Source organism: Hermetia illucens, chromosome 3 (assembly GCF_905115235.1).
Source record: "Hermetia illucens chromosome 3, iHerIll2.2.curated.20191125, whole genome shotgun sequence".
Lineage (NCBI taxonomy): Eukaryota > Metazoa > Arthropoda > Insecta > Diptera > Stratiomyidae > Hermetia > Hermetia illucens.
Window position 1 is genome coordinate 16,126,222 of NC_051851.1, and position 23,354 is coordinate 16,149,575.

At 40.8% G+C, this 23,354-nt stretch overlaps 1 protein-coding gene across 2 annotated transcripts in view; it reads left to right on the plus strand.

Moving 5' to 3' along the window:
- LOC119651175 (equilibrative nucleoside transporter 1) overlaps positions 1-23,354 on the plus strand; it is a 104,975-nt gene that overhangs the window by 43,130 nt on the left and 38,491 nt on the right. For both annotated transcript variants that reach the window (XM_038054597.1, XM_038054598.1), the window contains exon 2: positions 4,508-4,698. In XM_038054597.1, coding sequence (XP_037910525.1) covers positions 4,635-4,698 — 64 coding nt within the window. In that variant the 5' untranslated portion in view covers positions 4,508-4,634. The remainder of the gene's footprint in view (positions 1-4,507; positions 4,699-23,354) is intronic.

Below are 23,354 nucleotides of genomic sequence, written 5' to 3' on the forward strand. Positions count from 1 at the left end.
TGGAGATCGTTAGTGTGCTTCTCTTCCTTGGCAACACAAGGCAATATGTTTTACTAAGTAGGCTGATCGATCGCTTGACCTCGTTCATTTCATTATTGTTCTTTGTGATTGTCCCAGTTTAGTATATGAAGCCAGATCATGGTATCGGCTGTTTTGTCAAGCTTTATCAGAGTTTCTTCAGCACATACTTTCAAGGTTGCTATTTAAATCCGCTTTGACCGCGGTCTAAAGTGATTTGTTCAATGATATTCCGGTCAAATCTTCGGGCATCTTCCCAACAACATGGTCGTTTCCGATTGTCTCATCAGAAAAGTAGGTATTCCAAATTCAGACTTCAGATTTTATACAGTACAGATCGGCCAATACTGTCGTTCACATGTTTCCCAATAAACCTAAAATCCGCAAGCATTTTATGTATATCAACGTTGGACTCCCAACACCTTTTGATGATTTCCTAGAAAATATTTGAAGAAATTCACAGGAGAAGAGACTGAGGTTTTACTCGAATTAAACGCGGCTTTACAACGAGTCAATTAATTACGAATAAATAAGTATCAGAGAAATGTTGGGAATGTAATGAAACCTCTTCAAGCTGGCTTACAATAATATTAATTGAGCGGTATTGGACAGATTAATGCTATATTTGAGTATTGCAGCTAAATTAATTCGGCTCAGAAAATCGACTATGACTGCCAAGATAACTCCAGTGCGGGTTTAGAATAGCCTGAATGTTGAGGATGCTGGGAGTCCTAAGTCCGCATCCACTTGATAACGGATCGGACCACCTGGGAAGCAACTTACTTCCTCTTTTGTGGTCCCCTCTTTTTGGGTTAAACACCCAAGTTCAAAAAGAAAAGAAAAAATCTTGATTGACGGTTTCGTCCTGGGCAGAGGCAACTCACCAGATGCTGCCTCACTTCTACCTTGGGAGCAACGTGACCGAAAGTGGTGGGAGGTGGTAATCGTAAGCACGACATGAGTGCGAATTATATTGCAGTGAAATCCGTCCTAAGTTTAAACCAACTCCAGGCCGAAGTGAATTTTCTTTTTTTTTTATTTGTTTCCCCGGGCAGAGGTGAGGCAGCGTCTAATGAGTTTCCTCTGCCTTGGACAAAACCGTCAGTCAAGATTTTTTTCTTTTCTAGCCTGAATGGTTCATTTGTCATTCAACCAGGGTTAGGCAAGGGGATAGGATGGTCCCTATGTGTGTTAATTAAACAATCAACGCTTCGGTCACAGCAACGATCTTTAGGGTGAACTAGCAATCATAATACGGCTACAAAGGAGTAAGGTATTCAAGGGGAACATTAACAGATGAAGGGACGAGCGAGTTAACGCTGACAGTGAAATAAATACTGGTAGGTGCAAGTAATTCAAAGACGCGGCCATTGAACCGAGATATTTGCAAACAAATTTTGAAAAAAGCCGAGTCCGACCTTACCGGTGCTTCTAAGGTCTACAAAGCCATTGAACTGGTTTTGACGAAAGGGACAATCTATAATGAAAATACACGGCTTCACCAAAGGTTAGGGAATCTGGCTCTGAAGCTGACAGTGAGACGTCAGTTTCGCGATCATGACCTCTGCTCCGGTTTGGAATCTCGACCACCATGTTGAGTGCTAGTGATTGTCCAAAGAGAGGAGGATAGTAATGCTTGAGAGAAGCGTTGTTATTTACGATAAAAATTAGTCAAACGGATATTCCAAAGTAGAACGAAAAGAAGAGAGGCAAAAATACGAGAGCTCTTTTTCTTCCGAAAACTCTACATCGTAGCAATATAGGCCGTGTCCAATTTTAGCCCAAACTCCTGATCTCGGCACTTTGGATAAAATCAATGGCGGGTATATATGACTTTTGGAAATATTTTATCGTTTCTAACAAATTTTTGCAACTTTTATGATTTTGCACCTATATAAGAAAGGCTTTTCTGCACTCAAATGCTGGATACTTCAAAATTAACTTTTTCTGACAGCGTCCAGCCTAACTGATATAGGTTTTGCAAGTCTAATTCAATTTTTTCGGAACCAAATTTGAAGTAGAAAATTCTGAAGTTAATTTAGGAAGGTCTGAAATTAATTTGGAAAATTCTGAATTTGGTTTAGAAAATTCTGAATTAGACTTACAAAGAATATATGTCAGCGTTTAAAATTAATCAACCAATATTCTCAGTTTTCACCAATTCCCTGACTTCTTTATCTTTTTCTCCCATGTTCTAAAAATTTCTCCATTTTCCGCCGATTTACCCAAACTTTCCTATGTCTATCCCATCTCATCTTAACTAGTAGTCGCAAATCTACCTTCTTTTCTCCGAGTTTCTCATAACAAAGGGATGTATCGTCATTTCAATTATTACCGTTATTTGCACCCCACTACCACCTGTATACTGGCAGAAATATTAACGCAAAAAATCTTTCAAAAGATTCTACAGTTTTTCAGAAATTTTCCCAATATTTTAACTTCATAGCCTTTATACCACAATCCTTAAATTTGGTGAAAACAAAACTATATTTCAAAATATCTCAAAATATTTTACCATTTCTCGCAACTACTCTCGGCTCTTGGGTCAGAATTATTTCTTTACTGCTTTTAGTGCTAACCCTGTAATCGCGAATTTCGCTCCTTTTCACGTAAAAATTGCTATTGGTGTTTAAAGTTTTTCAAAAAATAATTTCTCATTTTCCGCCAATTTTTCCAGCTTTTTGACCCCTTGTGCCTCTTTTTCCTTTTTAAACTGGCGATTACAAATGTTAGTTTTTGTCCGAATTCTTCATAACAGCAGACCAAAAAGGATGCATACAGAAGGTCCATCTTTCGGTGCATTGCTTGACTTTATATGGTGAATGAAAAGGAACGCACATGTACGTCGTTCTTCTAAGCGTCACCGACACTTCAATACATCAACAACATGCACATAATCCACTCTACATAATATTTTTGGCCACACGCGAGTTAGATGCCTCGTACCTAACTCGCATATATGCAATCATATTCCGTGCCACCTAGAAATTCCATTTGCTTCTCCTTTATGTAGTCCTGCCGAAGAAATCGGCCTGTGAAGTTTTACAAATTTTTTTTTGCATTTCTCGCCAGTTTCCCTTAATTTTTTATCCCAAGACCTATATATTACTTACAATGGCTACGATAGGTTGCCAGAAATTACCCTCCAAATTGATTACTATCAACTACGGGGGCAAAACTATTCAGCAAAGTCTAGAAAACTTCATAATTCGATGTTTTAAGTCCACCAACACTTAAGTGCAATTCAAAAGAAACACCAGTCAGTTTTCCTGCTTCTGCATTAGACAGTTAAAGTGGATTAGGTCTTTTGATGTTACCACGCCTCTTATATCATTTATGAAAGAATCACATAATCTTGAGTAATTGCATCGGAAATAACAATCCAGACCAAAACTGAACACTGCGATAAAACGGTGACTCTTAGATGGATCATAAAGCAGTGAACATCTCGGTAGTGCTTGTAAGGCCACCTATCTCGCAAAATCGGATGCTTTAATCGAAGGATGGAAAATCCTCGTCGAATGACATCCTCAGCTGATACTTATTCTGTGTACAAAATCCCTACTCGGATCTGGCATTCCTCCCCTGGTGGAATCAAAGTTCAGATACCCCGGTCTTGTGCTACTGAGTTCTTTACTCCCGATAAATCCTGGGTGTCCTAGCATACTTCGCCGAAAGGAAGACTTATCTAGTTGTATAAGGTCTCTTTTTCCCAACCCTCCTTCTACAGTAGTTAGTTAGCTTTCTAGTTTATTCACGACGAAATCTATGAGTGATACCATGACTGTCAGGTTGTGGATAAAATCCGGGTCAATAGATCATGGTGGACGGGTCACTTAATTCGTATGGATGAGGACGATCCAGCCCGGAAAGTCTATAAGGGCAATATCTATGATGAAAAAAGAAGGCGAGGCAGACCCTGCCTTAAATGGAGCGATGACGTAGGTCAGGACGCCAGACAGCTTTTGATGGTATCGAATTGATGGACCTCGGCGCAGAACCAGGATGTCTGGAATTCCTTATTAAGGCAGGCCTAGAGAGGATACCGGTTGTGGCGCCGTGGATGATGATAATGAATATTTTCAACCATTGGCTCCTTTCCGAGATTTATATGCCTAACATGAATAAATTTTTTCGTTAGTTTGTTTGTTGAAACGTTATGAAGAATAACCACTATTGATTCACAAGTATAAAAGTACAAAATTGACAAAAGCTTTTTTTCCGAAATACGCAGGAACTACTGCATCACCCAATACTTATGTTGTATCATTTTTGCTGTGTTCTAAATACTTCCGATAGCCACAGCTGACATTAACTGAGAAATTGATTGCATTTATATCATTACAGTCACTATCCAATTTCTACCCATCTCAGCCATTCCATTGCAACTCGTCCACGCATCAAGAACATTATAATCACCCTCAATTGATACAATTACAAACACATAACCGTATTTATCTAATGACTTATCTTTCTGTTCTCTTTACAGATTTTATTTTGTTCAGATCGTTTCTACCATACGTAATAGCATTTAAGTTTAACTGACTGACAACCGACCGGGGTTTTATCATTTCACCGCGACAATAATATACAAATAGGGAAAACACACATACAAAATGTCACATAACAAGGATCAACAAACTTTATTGGTTCAACGACCAACTCCAACCGTGGTCCGGAGTAAGTATTCAAGTTTTGTTATTATTTTGCTGTTAAATTCACCTAATCCTAACATATAAACATTTCGGCGGATGTATCTCTGCGTTTCTGCGTCTCTGCATATGCCATCAGCACTTTTTGCTTGATTCAACTCTATACATCAATTTTATTACGGACATGACCATAAATTCAATTATTTAATCAACTGTAAATTGTGTCAAGTCGGTAGTTTGATTCCGAGGATGAAAATAGATATATCCCACGGCGAAATATGTTCGATACACCCTCATCAATGTCGTTTATTGTTTTGATGATTGAAAATTGATATGTTGAAATCATTTGTTTGTAAATGTTTATAAACAAGATAGAGATGAAAGAGAAGATGCGAAGCTTTGAGGAAAGTTAGCACCGCAAACTAAATAATCTTCAAGAGCTTGTAAGCGGAAATGCATTTAAGTTGATGACTTTTCGATTGGGTTGTTTTATAGATTCGTGAAAATAAACTGATTATATCTAGTAAGGAATTAGTGGATCAATGCTGGCTCGAAAACTTAACGATGCATTGGCCTTAGTGGCTAAGCGTCAATCTCTCGAGGTTCGAATCCTGTATCTAATCCTGAAAATTTGGGTTTCTGCTTCTAAATTACTCTATAAAAGAGAATGGGAGACGTAAAATCCAATTGACACCTCAAAATCTTCCTCAGAGTTTTTGACCCCAGCAGAGAAGAATTCGAGAGAATTGAAAGCTCCTCATTTACCAAACAAGCAAGCAAGTATACAGGGTCTCTTCTGAAAGTAGTAGGACTGCTTTTCCAGACGAAGAAGCGGATGAGAGGCGGTTTGTACGGGAGGGGGGGATACTGCAAGACGACGACCGCTGCAGACGCTCTTCTACAAGCAAGACCGGTGAAAATATCTTCCGAGTGAAAAAATGATTGAACAGTGATTATAGGATGAGTATCAGAACTACTGTTGATGACTTAAGGATCCCTCAAGCTTCTACTTCTTTCAGATCAGATCAGGGAGACTTCAAGCAGATTCCAGCAGTGCCATCAAGAAGGATAAAAATAGGAGCTGATCAATGTTATTTAAGTCCAATGGAAACATACCGGACCACAATCTAGGATCCATTATTATTAGAGCTGTCACAATCTCGGCAGATGCCAGATTTTACCTAATACTAGCACTAAGTGCCAATTATTTAGGCTCGGACAATCTTACCTACTTAAAAACTAAAAGGGCGCTGGTGGTGGTGGCCGGTGGTAGGTCAATGGGAGAATCCATCGAGAACTCCCCGCAACATCGAGCACGTATGCAGAATGGTGTACTACTACATGGGTTGAACCAGACTGTGTCTGCGTGGTCCTGCACCGTGTCCTTCTTAGGGGTAAGGTAGGTAATCCCCAGAGTGAGAAAGGGTGGAAATTCCTCCGGCCGACTCATGACCTAATTTATGCTGTGTACCAACCGACTGTGTACGCTGATAAATTTCTTATACCAGAATACTCTGTTGTAATTCGTTGAGAAATCTGGAAAAGCTCCACTGGTTCCTCTCGTATGTTGCATTCTGGACACGTCTGGAATAACTTTCGCCATACCATCGTAACCGGCTGCATATGGCAGAAAGTTTCTGCTTTAGTGTCTCCAGAATTTCAACTATGGGTGTCTCACTAGGGATGACATAGTTCCGGTAAACCCTCCGCACTTTATTTCTCACTCGTCTGCTGGCATTGCCAGTGCTGATCTGAATCAGTCTAGCAATGTCCTGCCTTAGTGAGTCCCGCCGACTTTCCAGACGAATTTTCCATGGTGAATCTCTTTGGTCACTCAAACCAATAACACGAAAGCGAATCTTCTGATCGCGCAATCTAATAGGCGTAACTGCGCCGCAATACACAAGTAATTGTAGTTGCTGCAGCGACATATCAGCCGAGATGCAATCTCATCATTGATTTGAGATAGAATTCCCGGAGTTGCTGGAAATGCATAGAGCCTAGAAATACCTGGTCTATGCAAAGATCCATATCCGAGAATTCTATACACGCTCTTTGGAACTCGTCCTGAACCTCAGCTGGAGGGTGGAGACGAGTGCTTCGGCGAGTACTGAAACTGTTGCCTGCAGTGTGGCGTGGTGCTGCTAATGTCACCCCCTCTGCCCCCATTGACTCTCGGTCACCAGTTTCCGCGATGACCTCAAGCCGAACACGCTCCCTGATGATGGCCGGACTGTGTCGGTGGGAGTTATAAAGCGGTACTGGTCTGTGACTCGCTGCACAGGCAGGTGCACGAATTGCGGCGCATCTCTGGTACAACAAGGGGAGGTAAGATGTTGTACACGCACCCGCCATTTTTTCGTAATAGGAACGGATGATGAAGAGGTTCATTCCTTCAGTTCACTTCATCCGCTGCCTACGCGAAACTGCTGAAGTGGTCGCCACAGATTATGGCGAAACGGGCGAAGCAATGCTCTCGGTCGTTGTGGCGCCTAGACGTCGAACTGGCCCACGACTAGCGGTTTCGACGCCGTGTTGTCCATTACGAGAGCCCGACCCAGTCACCAAGTCAGATGATTCCCGCCGGTTATCCGTGCCGGATCTTAAATTCCTTCTTCTTCTCATAGATGGATTTGTATTTGCTAACTAACTGCCAGGTGTGGGGAGCTTTCTCAGTGAGTAATCTGCAAGACTGCAAAGTTCCTCCGCTTTCCTCACCTACACCCTGAGACGCTGCCGTGGGGTAAGCCATTCAGATTGAAGCTATCAATCCCTTTTCCTTTCACAACCGGGCTTGGGACCGACTACGGCGGAATTATTATTATTATATCGGAAATTTCGACAATTGGCTTTATTATTTCTGGTATTGAATATATCGGAAGGTAGTCCACAAAACTGAAATTGGACTAATTGGCTGTTACAACTTCGGGACCGTACCACTCACTGTTTCATCCGCCTGATTTTCGCCTTTTTTCCCTTTATTTACTTCCATCACTGACCCGCGATAACACCAAGTTGGTGTTTCTCTAACCTAAAAAAAAATTGAGCAATTGAGGAATAACATCCCAATCTGTCAACGTCTTTCTATTCCGAGTAGGAAACCCAACTACCTCGGTCCCTTCAGGGCAACTTCGGGATATTATGCATATACTTTTTAGAGATGCCATATTATCCATCAAATAGCTTCAATTCATGGGCCTTTCACCTTCTTGTCAGGTAAGACTTCTTCATTTTGCGGCCAGTAAATTTACGAGCTGCAGGAATAAAGCCAGTAGCCCAGACCAAATCTTGTAAAAACTCTGAACCAAGTATCCCACAATATCTTACCATTTCGCTGCTGAGACTTTAGAGAAAGTATACTTACAGCACATCTCAGCAAATCAACTCCTACTTTGATGGATAGTGGGATCGGAAATAAAAAAATTGGAGATTTTCCTTTCAGGTCTAGTTTAGTTTGCTAGAATTATTGACAATTAGGGAATACATATGAAAAGTTTTTGGGTGCTTTTCCAGTTTTCCATTGCGGTTGAAGTCTGCCAAACCTCCCAAAATCTCCGTCTGACGCAACTGACTGCTTTTACAGTACGATTAGATCTTGCATATGATATCAAATGTTCGTTTTTCTTTTTTGTTCTATGACATAAAGAGACGAAATTAACCGCAACAGTGATGTAATGTAAGTGATCAACACCTACACTTCAGGCTCCCTTTTCGAACCTTTGTAGTCAAACCTGCCGCATCTGATTGTGACCGAGAAGCGAGAAGAACAGATCAACCAACTTAGTTATCATACCGTCGACATCATGAACTGGATTCCTAGCATAGACAAAGGTACACACAGACAGGACTCGCACTCACTAGCCATAATAAAAAGAATTGTTTACCTAAAAAAATATTCCCACGCACAAACCATATGAATATCCACAACCCAAAATTATGTCTCGTCGCACACCTTAAAAAATAATTAAATCTCAATAATGACACCCGCCCTGGAGTCTCCCCATCCCCAATCAGAGTTGGCAGTCTTTTGTCTAGAACATCCCCGATCAGATTTGGAGGACTTCTGCCTTACACAATAAATACTTTTATGAAATTATAAATGGTCGCACTATTCCAGGAACTCCACTCTTCCTGCTTATAAAGCATACACGATTTTTCATGACATTACCTGAAAACCCTATGGTGCTCTCTGAAATACCCTTGGGCACATATCTGGTGAGTGGACGCACATTCTCAGTATGGATATTTCGATGATTTTTCAAAGTGTGTGAATGGCGTAAATATCTTCATAGAGCACATTCACACTCTCTGTTCTTTAACGACAATAAAAACAACAGATTAAATTTTCCCCTAAATTCCGGATATAACACCCAATTCTAACTCCTATGCACCCTTATAATTCATTCTTTCTTTCAACGTGCACTTAGATGCTTGCCCTGGACACTCAAGTGCCCCAAGAGGTAATGGTTATCTCTTAATACGAGATACTAATTAACATGAATCCTTTTATCAAAACAAAAAATTCATAGGCAAGTGGGCGGTTTTTGAATTTTGAGAAACAGTGCGAGCTTCTCGAAAAATCGTGAAAGGAGCTGGAACACATTGCTAGGAACTATCAGCGTTAGGATTTTGTTATTGTGTCGTCTTTTAGCACTCACGAAAGTGTGTTCATTCGGAGGCATTAAAAGTTTTCCTCAGAGTTTGTTCTTTTTACTTGTTGTCCATTCAGTTCATCTTGGAAACTGAGTGATTTAAGATGTCCAATCATAAGATTAATTTGTTCTTGGTTGGTAATGTGCGAGCAACAGGTCCTACGTGAATTTTTGGATAGGGCAAATATTCTTTTTGTTGGAAAAAGCCTGAATTCGTAGTCGTTTTTCATTGCATCCTCTCTCACGCTGCTCTCAGCGCAGATATTAAGCAGGGTCTAACGAGGTACCTTTCACCCGGATGGCATCGTACACAATTTTAAAGCTTCTGAATGCCTACATGTGTTCAACTGTGCAGCTGCCATTTTTTCTTATGCTACGGAGTCACTCTAAGAATTTGTGGTTCATGCAACTGAAGTCAGAGACGTGTGCAGATGTAGAATTGATAACATTATTGCTGCTACGCACCTTGATTTTTTTCTACGTCACTTTGTACTTACTCATCTATTTGGATACAAACCATTGATCCAAAAATAAAAAGATATACGCGACAATAGTATTACAGCCCAACAAAAAACTGCTAAAAGCACTAATTTCCGGGCCATTACAAAACTATCTACCTATGAACAAGGACCTTGGCGGTAGTAAGGTTATGAAAATCGATTTTTCCCCTGGTGTTTGTTTCCTTCGAACTTTTACCCGTGAGTGTTAACAAACAACTGAAAACTTTTCCTCCCTTTCCTCTCTTTTTAATAACAAAGCCTTTTCAGAGTTGAAATTTTTGGTTTAAATAGTCTCAATTAAACTTACATACTTTTTTGAAAAAATTGTCATTTCCTAACTTGAAAGACCTCCTGTCGTTTGTACGTTTTCTTTCCCAGTAAATATTTAAAAGTTCAAAACGTCGTTAGTTTCCATTATTTGAATACTTTGTTGAACTCATTGATAATTTTCTAGTTCAAAAAAAATTTCCGAGTATGTCACTAAATATTAACAAACTTGATTAGATCTGATCAATTATTTAAAAAGTAAATAGTTTAAAGCGGACAATCGAAGTTTAATAATGGTTTTTGCTGGTCCCAATTCATTCCCAGAATTTTCCACCATCTTTTATCATATAATTGGCAGTTATCTGAGATCACTAAGAAAATGTCAATAAACATTCTTGACTGAAAGATATGTTCGAATGGGCCAATCAATGACTAAATTATACCAGATTTAATTTCAACCAAAAATTGACATAAATATTACCAGGACTAAATCAGGTGCTTCCCCTATTACAATACAAATCCGTGTTTTCGAAATGAGTCTTACGTCATCTTTTACTAGACATAATATTGATGCCACCTTTTAACCCATCAAACTGTTGTCCTACAATCCACATCTGTGCAAATTAACTGTTGAATAAACATTGAATACATGTTTATTATATGCACCATTGGTTATAATCAATATCACACCATACGAATCGGTTTTGCGAAAAATTTCATCTGCTTTATATTTGCTAATAATATTGTTGATGAGACGCAAGCACGTAAAAAAAGCATATTAATGGACCTCAAAAAACTTAAAATTTATAGATATGAATTGTCATTGAAATATCACACACAAAGAATAGCATTTTCACAAGGTCCACGTTTTCCAGCTGGGGAGAAGGGTGCAGTTAGTTCACACGAGAGTGGCAACTTTGGCCTGTCTAACTTTGTTAATAATACGAGGATTTCTACCAAACTTTCCAGTATGGTACTCCTTATTATGGCCTATATTATTGGTTCTAGGATATATGATATTTAAGAAGGGCTTTACAGTAAATTTACAAAATGTAGTAATATACTATTCTTAACTTTATTTTAGCAAATAGCGAGATGAAGAGCATTTTTGTTCTTAGATATCATATACAACCACAACCTTGATTTTTTAAGATTTTTCGATTAAGTAGTTTCTGAAGTAAAACAATGGAGGTGTGCAAACTTCTAGGGAAGTCCTGCAGACATCGAACTCCTTCACTTTTCAACCAATTTCAAAACTAAGTCTTGCATTGAAAAGTACTTCATCATCTTTCATTTAATACTTCACCTGACTATTTTCGGAGAAAAAAAATCGGAGATCTTTTTGACATATATATGTAGGAACATTCTTTAAAGCAGAGTAGAATGATGCTGTTCACTGCATATGGACGGTTCACAGCTCCAAACTTTTCATCAAATTTTATGTCAATAATTGCCACTATTTCTGAAAAAAAGTGCAGATGACAGATAGACGGAAAATAAACCGATTTTAATAAAATTTTATTTTCCACAAAATTTCATAAAAGGATTCGAAATGCATTCCCTGAGTAATTATCCGAAACGACTGAAATTGATAGCCACTAAAGAAGAAAAGTGCCGAGTCGCTTGGAAAATAACCTACTGCGGTTGAAGTGAGTTAGAAATATTCTTTTAGGAGGTGTGGAAATAAAATGAAAAGTGCTATGAGGAAACCAGAGAAAAAGGTGCTAAAAAGTCTGCAATAGTCCGACAAAATATTAATAGCGCCAAACTTATTTTCACAGTGCGGATCCCTTTGTATCTTATCCATCGCGGTGACAGGTGTATGCCCTAAAGAAAGCTTTGACACGAAAATTTGTGTGAATCGTAGATGCGGAATTCATGCATACTGGTCTGTTGATAGGCTATACAAGGGGTGATCCAAAAGTAAAACATCTTGATTAGCGTTAAAGAAATAATGTATTTTTCTACGTAGTCTCTACCAAGTCAATACATTTAGTTTTTTTTTCTAAACCCAGAATTTCCTTAAAAATCTTTACCTCTTTATCCGTCACTATCATCTTCAAAATTTCTGCCTCGAAGGTGCCCTTTGAGCCAAGGAAAGCGGTAGAATCCACTGGGAGATCTAGCGAATAGAGTGGGTGCTCCTGCAGTTCGAATCTCATTTTACGAATGGCAGCCATCGGAACCGCGGCCTTGTGAGCCGGAACGTCGTCTTGGTGAAGCAGTACGGCAGCTGGCAGTTAGACGGGCCTTTTTTCTTGATGGCCGCTCACAATTCTCTTATTAGGTCTGCGCAGTAAGAGCTTTCAATAGTGGTTTTCCAATTTTTTAATCATAATTATTCCTTCAGCGTCCCCGCCTTTTCCGCCGACTTGGACATTTTGAATTTAGCGCTGGTGATGAGGCTCTCTTCCAAGTCATGAATTCTTCTTTCATTTCAGGATCGAAATGATGAATCCATGGTTAAGAAACGTGACTAAAACTTTTCCTGATCTGCTTGGAAGTTTTCAAAATTTCCCTTTGAAATGTTTTTTTGTTTTATACGTCGATTATCATTTTCGGTACCCAGCGTGTAGAGACCTTTCTCATGTTCAATTCACAAGGATTCTTTGGAAGCTGCCATATGATGTCCCTGACACCTAAGCTACATACCTGGTTGTCATTCTTCGCTAACACAACATCTTTCCTTGATTTTTTTACCTTTTCTGCTAGCTCTAGATTGTGGGTTATATAAAGCAAATGTTTTTTTTAGTCACGGTGATTAACGATCCGTCTCTTTATGGCAGTTCCTCTGTTTATTCTTTATACCACGTATCGTATGCTCTGCGGGCAGTTGGACTTTTTTTTGAACCAGTTGTCCAGTCATCCAAGAAATGTTAAGATGTGTAAATAGGTTACAGGTTACCTTGAATTGAGCTCAATATATCTGAGTCTGAATCGATGAATATGAGGCGTCCATCCTACGATACAAATTTCTCTGGCATCAGTGGGAATTTAACCACGACATTTTCCGAAAATTTACCGCTTTAATCATCCAGAAACAAACTGGTATCGAATACTTCATGAAAATTTGGGATTTAAGTCGGGTTTAACAAACCAAATATACATTATTTTGTCCATTACAGAACGACTTTCAAATATAAAGCTGCTGATCTGATCTAACCCTTATCTATTGTGTATTAGTTTGGTGTCTATGAAAAATATCCATAGCATGATAGCTCCTGCCAAAATCGAAAAACAAACTGTTGTTAAAAAATAATCACTGAACGCAAAGTACAAAGACCGCAAATATAGTTGGCCCCCGTTGCCTCAAAAGGGGAACATCCTAGACAACTACTCTATGAGCCGTGGATTGGACCACCAGGAAAACCGACTTATCGCTAGTCTTCTAGTAATTTAATTCCTTATCAAACGTATAGAAAACGTCTTGAATTTGAAAGGAATGATATGCCCATTACCTCTTTGGCGTACAAACCGCTTTAAACAGTGACTTTTTCAGGATGTAGGTAGGTATCAACGGCCGCTCCGAAGAGCCCAATTAACGCTGTTGCGTAAAGTTTTAATTTCATTGACTTCTAAGTCCGTGACTACTGGAGGATAAGATCCTCATTGAATTAGCGCAAGTGGTTAGCTTTGACATTGTGAATCCATTTGATTCACAGTCGCCAGAGGGATGCCATCCATGACCGCCAAGGGGTTGTTAATAACGGAACACCCCCTGGCCAGTTCGTCGTCCTATTCATTCTCCTCTTCGTTCCTATTGCCGGGAACCTAGAGAAGGGTGGTTAATCACGCCGTCGAACTGTTTAGTGCGTCCCTGCGCTGCCCTATCAGCCTGGTGAATATGATCACTGAAGACGAGGCCTTAATAGCCGCTTGGCTGTCGGTCGCTTGACGCTGGTACTAAGCCCCAGCCATAGGTAGGCCTTCAGTTTTGGAATACCCTGGCAAATCCCAGAAGACCGTACAACTTGATTAAACGGTGTGTATCCGAGAATACTACCACACAAACTTCGCAGACCACATTTGGTGCGTCGGGAAAGGATACTGTGTCATAACCTTGCGTGTAGGCTCACTGTCCAACATTCGAGCTTATGGAATCTGACAGCCCTACACGATAGACCCTATATTTAATATAAATATCCTGGAGAAAGAGGTTTTGCCGGACATTGAGGTCATCTGCCGGCCAGAACCTCAATGGCACCTGCACTTGCGGTCCTTTGGATCCTAACAAACTCGTGACGATTATGTTCATTCAAAAACTGGAGGGTCGGCGTGGGTATTTACCTACTAAAACAGAAGTGAACCTGATTTTCTATTTACGAAACGTACAACGCATTTGATCGTTCAGTCGCTTCAATTCCTGAAGTTAGATCTTATAAGCCCAAGATACTTCCTCAAAATGTTTCGTGTAGTGAACGACCAGAGATCAAGTTGCTGATAACTCGTCGAGTTGATAACTTTCGGCGTTCGGCTACATTAGATTCGAATCCTTCGACCACCTTGCCATTGATTGAGAAGAAATAATTACAACTGAAGATAATCTAGTGCTCTACTTAGGCAATCAAGAGAACATAGATGTCGCTAGATGAGTAAACTTCAAGCTAACGATCCTTATATCGGCAACCGTAAGCATTCTTGGATTGATAGTCATACATGGAGAGGAATCATGGAAAAAAAATTTGGAAACACCCACCATGATTTAAGAAATTTCTCGATAGATGGTGGTGATGCCTTATGTTCCAACTAGAGGTGAAAACGGGTAATATTGCCAAAATTGGGTAAGACAAGCAAAGAGATCAGCCTTAACTTTTGTAAACAGCTCGCAACAGTAAGCAGGCTTGATTGGGCGTCTTTCATCCAAAATTTCAATAAACAAAATGCCTCGACGGTCAGAGAAGATTGTCGCAGGAATCGTCCTGGCTGAGAGTTTCACCTTTCACTGGGGCAGCTTCCCCTTTTTTTCCTTCACTCCATACAGGCTCTTTTCGACTCGGGAGTATAATGGTGGACACACGTTTCGTCGTAGACTGTAAACTAGCTCAAAAATGTATCGCCTTCTTCAAAAAATCGTACTGCAAGTGTTCGACAAACCTCCAAACATCTCAACTTCTGATCTTCGTTCAGAAGGCGGGGGACCCATCTGAAACACAATTCTAGGTTATCTACAATGACCGGTTCCATGACTTATTCTGACCTTCCCTGCAATTTCGCAAACTGAGATTCGTCTCTCTTCAATAATGTCCTCGATCGCCCGGATGTTTTCGTTTCTGATTCTTGCCCGAGGATGTTCCACCCGCGTTCGGCCTTTCGCGAACTCTTTATGATATGACAAATACACAAGTTCTTGATAGGGTTTTATTGCCAGGCGACCGAGTCAATTTGCGAAAAATATCGATCCCCTTCACGAACGAGAAATTGTATGATCATGCACTGCGTGACAGAGGGGCCTGTTGCTCCAATACGTGGGCGTTACTCACAAATTGGCCAAAAATGTGGAACGCCGTCATTCCTTCCACCTAATAACTCTACCCGATTTAACTAGACAATAGATACGGACTCTGTACTGTCGACCTTAGTTGCTCGGGAATAAAAATCCTGTCTGTATTTGATTCACCCTCGTATGACGAAAAGCAGGTGATCCTTATCCCAGATTTTAACTGGGCAATTTCTCCTTTGGGGCGTAAAGATAGTTTTATTAGACGGTCCTTTATTAGCACTTAGCAAGCACACAATTCCTTATCAGTTAGCCCATATACCTTTGTCAATCATTCCTTTTTCAACAAATCGGATATTGATTGCTTTACTAAGAATTGTTTTTAACTTGGTCACCACGTATGGTACCGCTATAGGTGCCGCCTATTGACGTTCAACGATACTTGGCTTGCACACTCGATTCTGAAGAACGAACCTTTATTAGGTCATCCGGGCCCATCCAATCAAAATATGTGATCCGAAAGATACCTTCCTTCGATCGGTACATTCCAAAATGCGTTTCACTGACTACGTCAGTCCATTCTGCTTATCCTTACCCTTCTAAAAAAACAGTTTAATGCAATGTAATGCACTTACATATTTCAAAGGAGGCCGGTTAACAAAGCGAAGTGATAAAACCAGTCTTAAAGTCTTTATTAATTTTGCGATTATAATTCAAAGCAAACAATCATATCAAAGTGTAATCTAACACAATAAGCGTAACCTTATCGGTCGAATTTAATGGTTTTTTTTATAGATGTAACAATTGAAAATCTGCAAGAGACTGAGCTCGTAAAATACTCATCTCACAGTTGATTGAAAATGAAGTGGAGTTCAACATTCATAAATTTTCCTTTCAGTACGGTCTTCTTTGTATTCAAAAGCGAATCATTTAGCCCCAATAAATTTCTTGTGTTATCAAATTGCAATATCAGGGAAAGTCAGATATGAATCGAAAGGTCAATCGGAAGAGAGTCTCAACGAGACTGACAAAGGCGATGACATATAATAATCCTTATCGTAATGAAACAAAGTAAATTTCTATTGGGAGAGTCCAGAAGTTCTTGCCTATTTTAAAAGGGTGGGGAAGGTTTTGCATTGAAGCTTTTTTCCTCAAATATGTACTCGTAGATGTTGATATTATTTTAACGGTGACAGTGCGCTATAGTTTCATTAAAAGCACCAAAAAACAACAGCAACACGATGACAAGTGATAAACCTACAACGACAGGACAATCACAAGGATAAACACAAATATCGATGACGCGACTATGATTCAAATTCGCGGTGTCAATAAACTGGTGCTCAAAAGTCACACCTTAGAAAATCGGTTCCCACAATGTCAAAGTGTTTTTAATGGATCTTGAACAGAGATACAAAGCAGGAAAATGTGAAAGTTGCCTAAGCTTGCCGGACAAACCAAAATATCTGTTATCTCCAATATTTGACTGGTCTAAAGTTGAAGACAAACCCATACCGTATTACGAATAGAGGAAGCAATCTTTACTGTGGATAGTTTCCACATGTCTTGATCAAGTAGGTGAAGTTTTGACCCTCCAGCCAACATGATTTTGCAATTTTCCATGACGAAAAGAATAAATCCAGCAATACGTTGGAGAGCTCTTATCGAAAAAGAAAGCAACTACAAATAAGGTTAACAAATGTTTATTTAAGGGAAAATATACTTATACTTCATATTTTTGATCAATTAAAAAAAGTATTTTTTTTTATTTTTACATTATTCATATTTACGCGTGATAAGCGATAGCCTAGGTCACAATAAGATTAACTAGCTTTTTCAAATCTAGGGGCATGCATTGACAGATTTTTTCATAAGCGGCACCGAAGATTATTTCGCTTTTTGTCCAAAAATAATTGAAATGAAATCCTTACGAATATTATCTAAAGTATAGAGATACAGCAAGAAGATAGATTAAAATATTTTTATTTTAGTGTACACTCAAATTGGGCATTGATTAATGTCTTTGTAGTGTGCGCTATACAACTTGCGTTTTTACGGTTTTGTATATGTTATGTGGGGTATTAAATGAAAGGGTTTCATTGTCGATGGAGGAAAATAAGGAAATTCGACATGAAAAATTGCGCATCAACAACAAGTTCCGTTCTCAACCAAAAATTCTCAAAAAATATCGTGATGACATAATAAATGGCTGTCATTCACCTCCCGCTAATGAGACGCAGCGCGTCAATCACTCCTACGCGTCATGGTTGACGGTTCGCTGAGATGCACTTCAGCATCCCCAAAACACTTGAACTCCTCCTCCAGTGGCTTATGCGCCGACGAAGTTTTTCGTTCGAAATTGTATCAAGTCAGCATTCGTCAGTGGCACGTCACAGACCCATAGAGCAATACAAAAACAACCCCAGCGCGGAACAGTTTCAACTTCGACTGGATTTGTTAATTCGTTGAAGAACATCAAGTTTGGTCGGCAGAAACGACGCTTACTAGATGTACCAACTAATCAGTGCCTTCGATGCTTTGTCCATTAATGCAGAAAGGGTAAGTGCGATGAACTGAACCTTGGTTTTATCGTGTTTATCTTCAGTTCTATTCTACTTGCCTCTCTTTCCACATTTAGAGTGATTTGGTCAAGGTCCATGACCCGATGAGAGAACAGAGGTGTTTTAATTGCATCGAATCCTTTCACGCCCTCCGAACAAGGCAGCACGAAAAATGTCACTGATAACAGGAAGAAATAATATCGGTGACAGGACGCAACCCAGGCGGACTCCGTTTTGATCCTTAAATTCCTCTGAGATTTTACCTAGATACAAGATGTGACATATTGCTCCATCATATGTTGCACTGATAATAGCTAGCTCCGGCGGAGATCGTGTGTGTGTGTTTGTTGCGGGGGAGAAGCCTACCCTTTGAGCACTCAGACCATGGTAGCCCATTGTACTCGACTAATCTGTCTAACAGAACATCCCAGATTCGTTTATGTATCGGAGGATTTCCATCAGCGGATGTGATGTTATCCCTTGCAGTTCAAGCATATCAGCACAAAAGCTCTGATGTCTGATGCGTCCATAGGATGCTCCGTGTATTCCGCTTCCGCATTACAAAAGGGTCACGTATCATCTTATGCAATTTCTATTTTGAACATATTTCCAATACGTCTGCAAGTTTTCCTGCGTTTCGACAGCATAAACATTGCAGAGTGCCTGTTAGGTTCTGCCAGGAAAAGTTTAGTGTGTGGTATGCAACAGCTCTGCCACCTGTCATTATGGGAAGCTTGTTCCCTGTTTATGAAGATAATCTTAGTCAATGCTATTGATACTGCAGTTGATGGTTCCGTTTCTAGCATGGGAGGATTGAACCCTCTTTTACTAAGGCATTCTGAGATTTCATTTTCCTGTACACCATAGTGACCAGGTATCCAGAGTACTTCCATCGTATTGAAACTAGAAATGGAGTCCAAACGGTATACCTTATCAAGGTATAAGCCGTCCAGTTCTCAAGATAGCCCTCCCACTATCGAGCAATAACTGGATTATATAAACGGTCGATGTTGGACCTGGGGGTCACAGCTTTCCAACCCTAAGAGAAGCGCTGGACACAACATTCAATCGAAAGCAAGCTACCATTGGATGGTGACCTTTTTCGAGGCCGATGTCAAGTCCTCTCTCGTTACACACGCATCCAGAAGGCAACTTCTAAATCCACTGGCAATGTAGTCAATCTGATTACTTGTACGATCTTGCTTAGCTGAAACCCAACTGACCATATGGGGCGCTCTGTATTCGGACAACGGGAATTCTTGGTACCGTTGTTGTGGAGCGTCCGCACATTCTAGAAACTAATCATTAACCGCTTTCGATAACCTCTCTGTAAAATCTCGGCCTCAAAATATATCCCATTCCGATATATTTTCAAGCAAAGCTAGTAATAGGAAGTTACTATGTTTCTGAAATTCACTGTAATACCCCACTCACCCTAAGGCATTGTATGTCAGTATCAAAGCAAAGCGAAGAGTCCAAAGGCCCACATATACATATATAGGTATATATAATACATGATGAGAATATTCTCGCTTTCTGTAAATTATTTTACGGTCGTACAACGCTCCAGTCAAATTATCAATTCCTCTCATGGGAAAGGGCATGCCCATCGACAAGAGAAAGAAAGGAGGACTCCCCGGACCTGGTGTTCTCTCAAAGCTTCAAAATAGAGAAACTCTTAACGAAATTGGATAAATGATCCGATTTCAGGGGGTCTCGGACGATTTTCAGCTCAGGCCTGGCTTTTCCTCCCTTCGACCCTGGGGAGGCGATAGCCCTTTTATCTGGATGCGCTGAAAGGATGCTGCCAGGGAACTTGGAGAAGCCGGTAAATGTGGTTGATTCGATGCGTTCTGCGGGATCTGAAAAAAGAAAAATTTCAGGGAAGTCGATTAATCACTGCCGAAGAAGAAGGTTGAATGAGAGGAAAAGTGGCTAAGTCATCCGATGGGAAACGCACCAGAAAAGGTGACTCAGGTTCTTGCAATGGTACAGAAACAATGCAACGCTTCAATGCCACGCAGCAATATACTCAAGAAACGAATGCTCAACTTCTAATGGAATGCCGAAATCGATGAACTTCACAAAGTTTGCTTAAAGCCAGGAGACACAGTCAACGTAACAGAAGCCGGCCTGAATCTGAATAGCTGCACAACCGATATAAGAGGGCGAGGAAAAAACTGCAAATAGCCATCTCTAGAACTAAAATTGAACATTATGCAAGGAAGCGTAATCCGACCCATAGGGAGGTACTTACAAGGCAGTTATGGTATCAATCAAGGGTAAACGCTCGCCACTGATCACCCACCCTGATTTGCTGCGGAATATCGTTAGGACCCTCTTTCCAAAAGTTTTAAATGAATTGAACCTGCCCACTGTCCAGATAGATTCTTATGAAACTCTCGAGGTAACCACTGAAGAAGTCCTGGAAGCCGCAAAGAAGATTGTGGAAAATAAAGCCCCAGGCTTAGATGGCATTCCAAATAAAGCTCTGGTAGTGGTCGTTAAACAGTCCCAAGTGGGAGGAAACAGAAACTTGTCCTAACCCCGAGGCCGCCAAATGAACCTTCGGATGATCCTTCGTCTTACATGCCTATATGTCTATTAAATGGCATTGGCAAAATTTTCGAACGGTTCATCTACAACAGACAAGACAAGATCTACATATTGTCAATGTGATCAGTACGGTGACATCGTGTCATCTCTATCGGTTCCTACCAATGCCCTACAGGTGCCCTCACGACTTTTCCAAGGCCTTGTCTTCTTCCTCCAGCGCTCTACGCCATGTCAGGGACTCTCTATTCTACCGACTTACCACTTTCTTGCTTTCATCTCTCTAAACGCCTGAAGGAAACGTGTGACCTGGGCGTGCAAACAATTTTTATGAGAAAGGGAACTCATAATCCGATAGAAAGCCTGGAAGACCAGGTAAAAAGGCATTGTAATACCGACAGCAAAGGAATGAAAACAAATATCGATCGCCACAAAAGGAACTTCAACAAAGTCTTTGTTAAGTAAATTGTAAGATACAATTCGAGAGTAGTTCTATCCGGCAATTATAAAGCTTGAAGAGCGGACGTAGCAAGTTGCAAGTAACGGAGATTAAGAATGGGGACGCAAGCTAAGATATACAGGAAAAGTTCTTCTTAAATTCTTCTCATTGCAGCGGAGTAAATCCGAAAGCTACCGTCAATCGGTCGGACAAGCTTCCTCTGACTCCCGTTGCTTCATCTGAAGGCCATAACGTCCAGGTAGTGGACAATCTTATATACATTGTAACTGTAACAGTATAATATGTCTTCAACGATTCTTCGGTATAGCACCACATCCCGAGCGCTTCTCCTATTCACTTCATCGTTCCTCTGTTGATATAAAGAGATACTATGGTGCTCTGCATACTTCCCCTACGACGCAGAAGACGTTCCCAGTGGAACATTCATCAGAGCTATCCAATATGCCAAAAGTAGAGGCATGGGGGTAATAGCAGGATGTGATGTCAACGCTCACCACATATGCTGGGGAAGTTCGAACATCAATGCAAGAGGATCGAGACTACTGGAGTATCTAGTAGGAACCGATTTGCAGATCCTAAATGTGGGTAATGAACCCACTTTCTTCAACGTGGTCAGGCGAGAGGTCATCGACATCACGGTGGCATCTCCTGACATCGCGGCTCTGATCGGAGAGTGGAGAGTATCAAACGATATCACACTCTCGGATCACAGACGCATTGATTTCGTTATGGGCATGGATCTACCTCCACCCACTCCATTTCGGAATCCGAGGAAGACAGATTGGGTAATGTATCAAACAGAATTGAACACCCGAGTCACGATCCCTGGGAGGCGCATCAAATCCATTGCTGGAATTGAGAAGACAACCCAGATGATCACAAATAGCATGAGAGAAGCTTTCGAAGAAAGCTGTCCACTCAAGATGCCAAAGAAGGGTAAAACACCATGGTGGAACTCGGATTTGGCAAAACAGAGGAGAACGACAAGGATGCTCCTTAATCTTGCTCTGAAGGGCGAATCAAGCACTAGCTGGAATCGCTATAAAGAGGCACAGAAGGCTCTAAAGAAGAGCATAAGATCGGCTAAACGATCATCTTGGAGACGCTTTTGCGAAGAGACTAACTCTCTTGAGGCAACGTCAAAGCTGAAGCGGATTCTGGTCAAAGAACGTAGCCAGAAACTGGGTTACTTACGTTTACAGAATGGGAAGTACACAGGAAGCGATGAAGAAACGGCAAATCATTTGCTTGAAGTACACTTCCCAGGCAGCATCCAAAATCTAATCTCGGGGCCAACAGGTGCATACAGTCCTCAACCGAGAGATTGGAATCTGGCATGCAAAGTAGTATCACTGGAGCGAAAGAAATGGGCATTTAACTCGTTCCACAGATATAAGTCTGCAGGTCCGGATGGTATCATTCCTGCGCTAGTAGTAGAAGGAATGGATGCCCTGGGTCGACACATTCGGAATATATATCGGGCATGCCTAGCACACGCTTATATTCCAGTTAAATGGCGGGATGTGAAGGTGTTGTTCATTCCCAAACCAGGAAAACCCACCTACACAGACGCAAAAAGCTTTCGACCGATCAGCCTAACGTCCTTTCTGCTAAAAGGACTAGAAAGATTAGTAGATCGGTTCATAAGGGATACACACATTCCTAAATGGCCACTTCACCATAGGCAACACGCCTACCAGAAAGGCAAATCCACGGAGACAGCACTCCATGAACTTACGGCAAAAATTGAAAAGGCGATGTCCGATAAAGAATACGCTTTAGGCGCATTCATGGACATCGAAGGTGCCTTCAATTATGCCTCATTTGCGGCAATTTGTGATGCGGCAAGACAGCATGGAATCGAACCGCTGCTAATCAGTTGGATCCTTCACATGCTAGAGTGGAGAAAAATCCACATATTGGTCGGCCAGAAGTCTATTGAAGCAGGATGTCTCAGGGGCTGCCCACAGGGAGGGGTTCTCTCTCCACTGTTATGGCTCTTGGTGATGGATACCCTGCTGTGGCTCCTGGAGGACAAAAAAGTCTTCGCGCAAGCATTTGCGGACGACCTAGCCGTAATAATTACCGGCAAGTTTGCGGACACAGTATGTGACCGCTTGAATGCAACTCTGCATGTAATCCACAGCTGGTGCCTCCGCAATGGACTCACGGTGAACGCTAGAAAGACTGGACTAGTTATGTTCACTAAGAACGTCAGGTGGGGCAGCTATACACTACCCACCTTAGCAGGGGC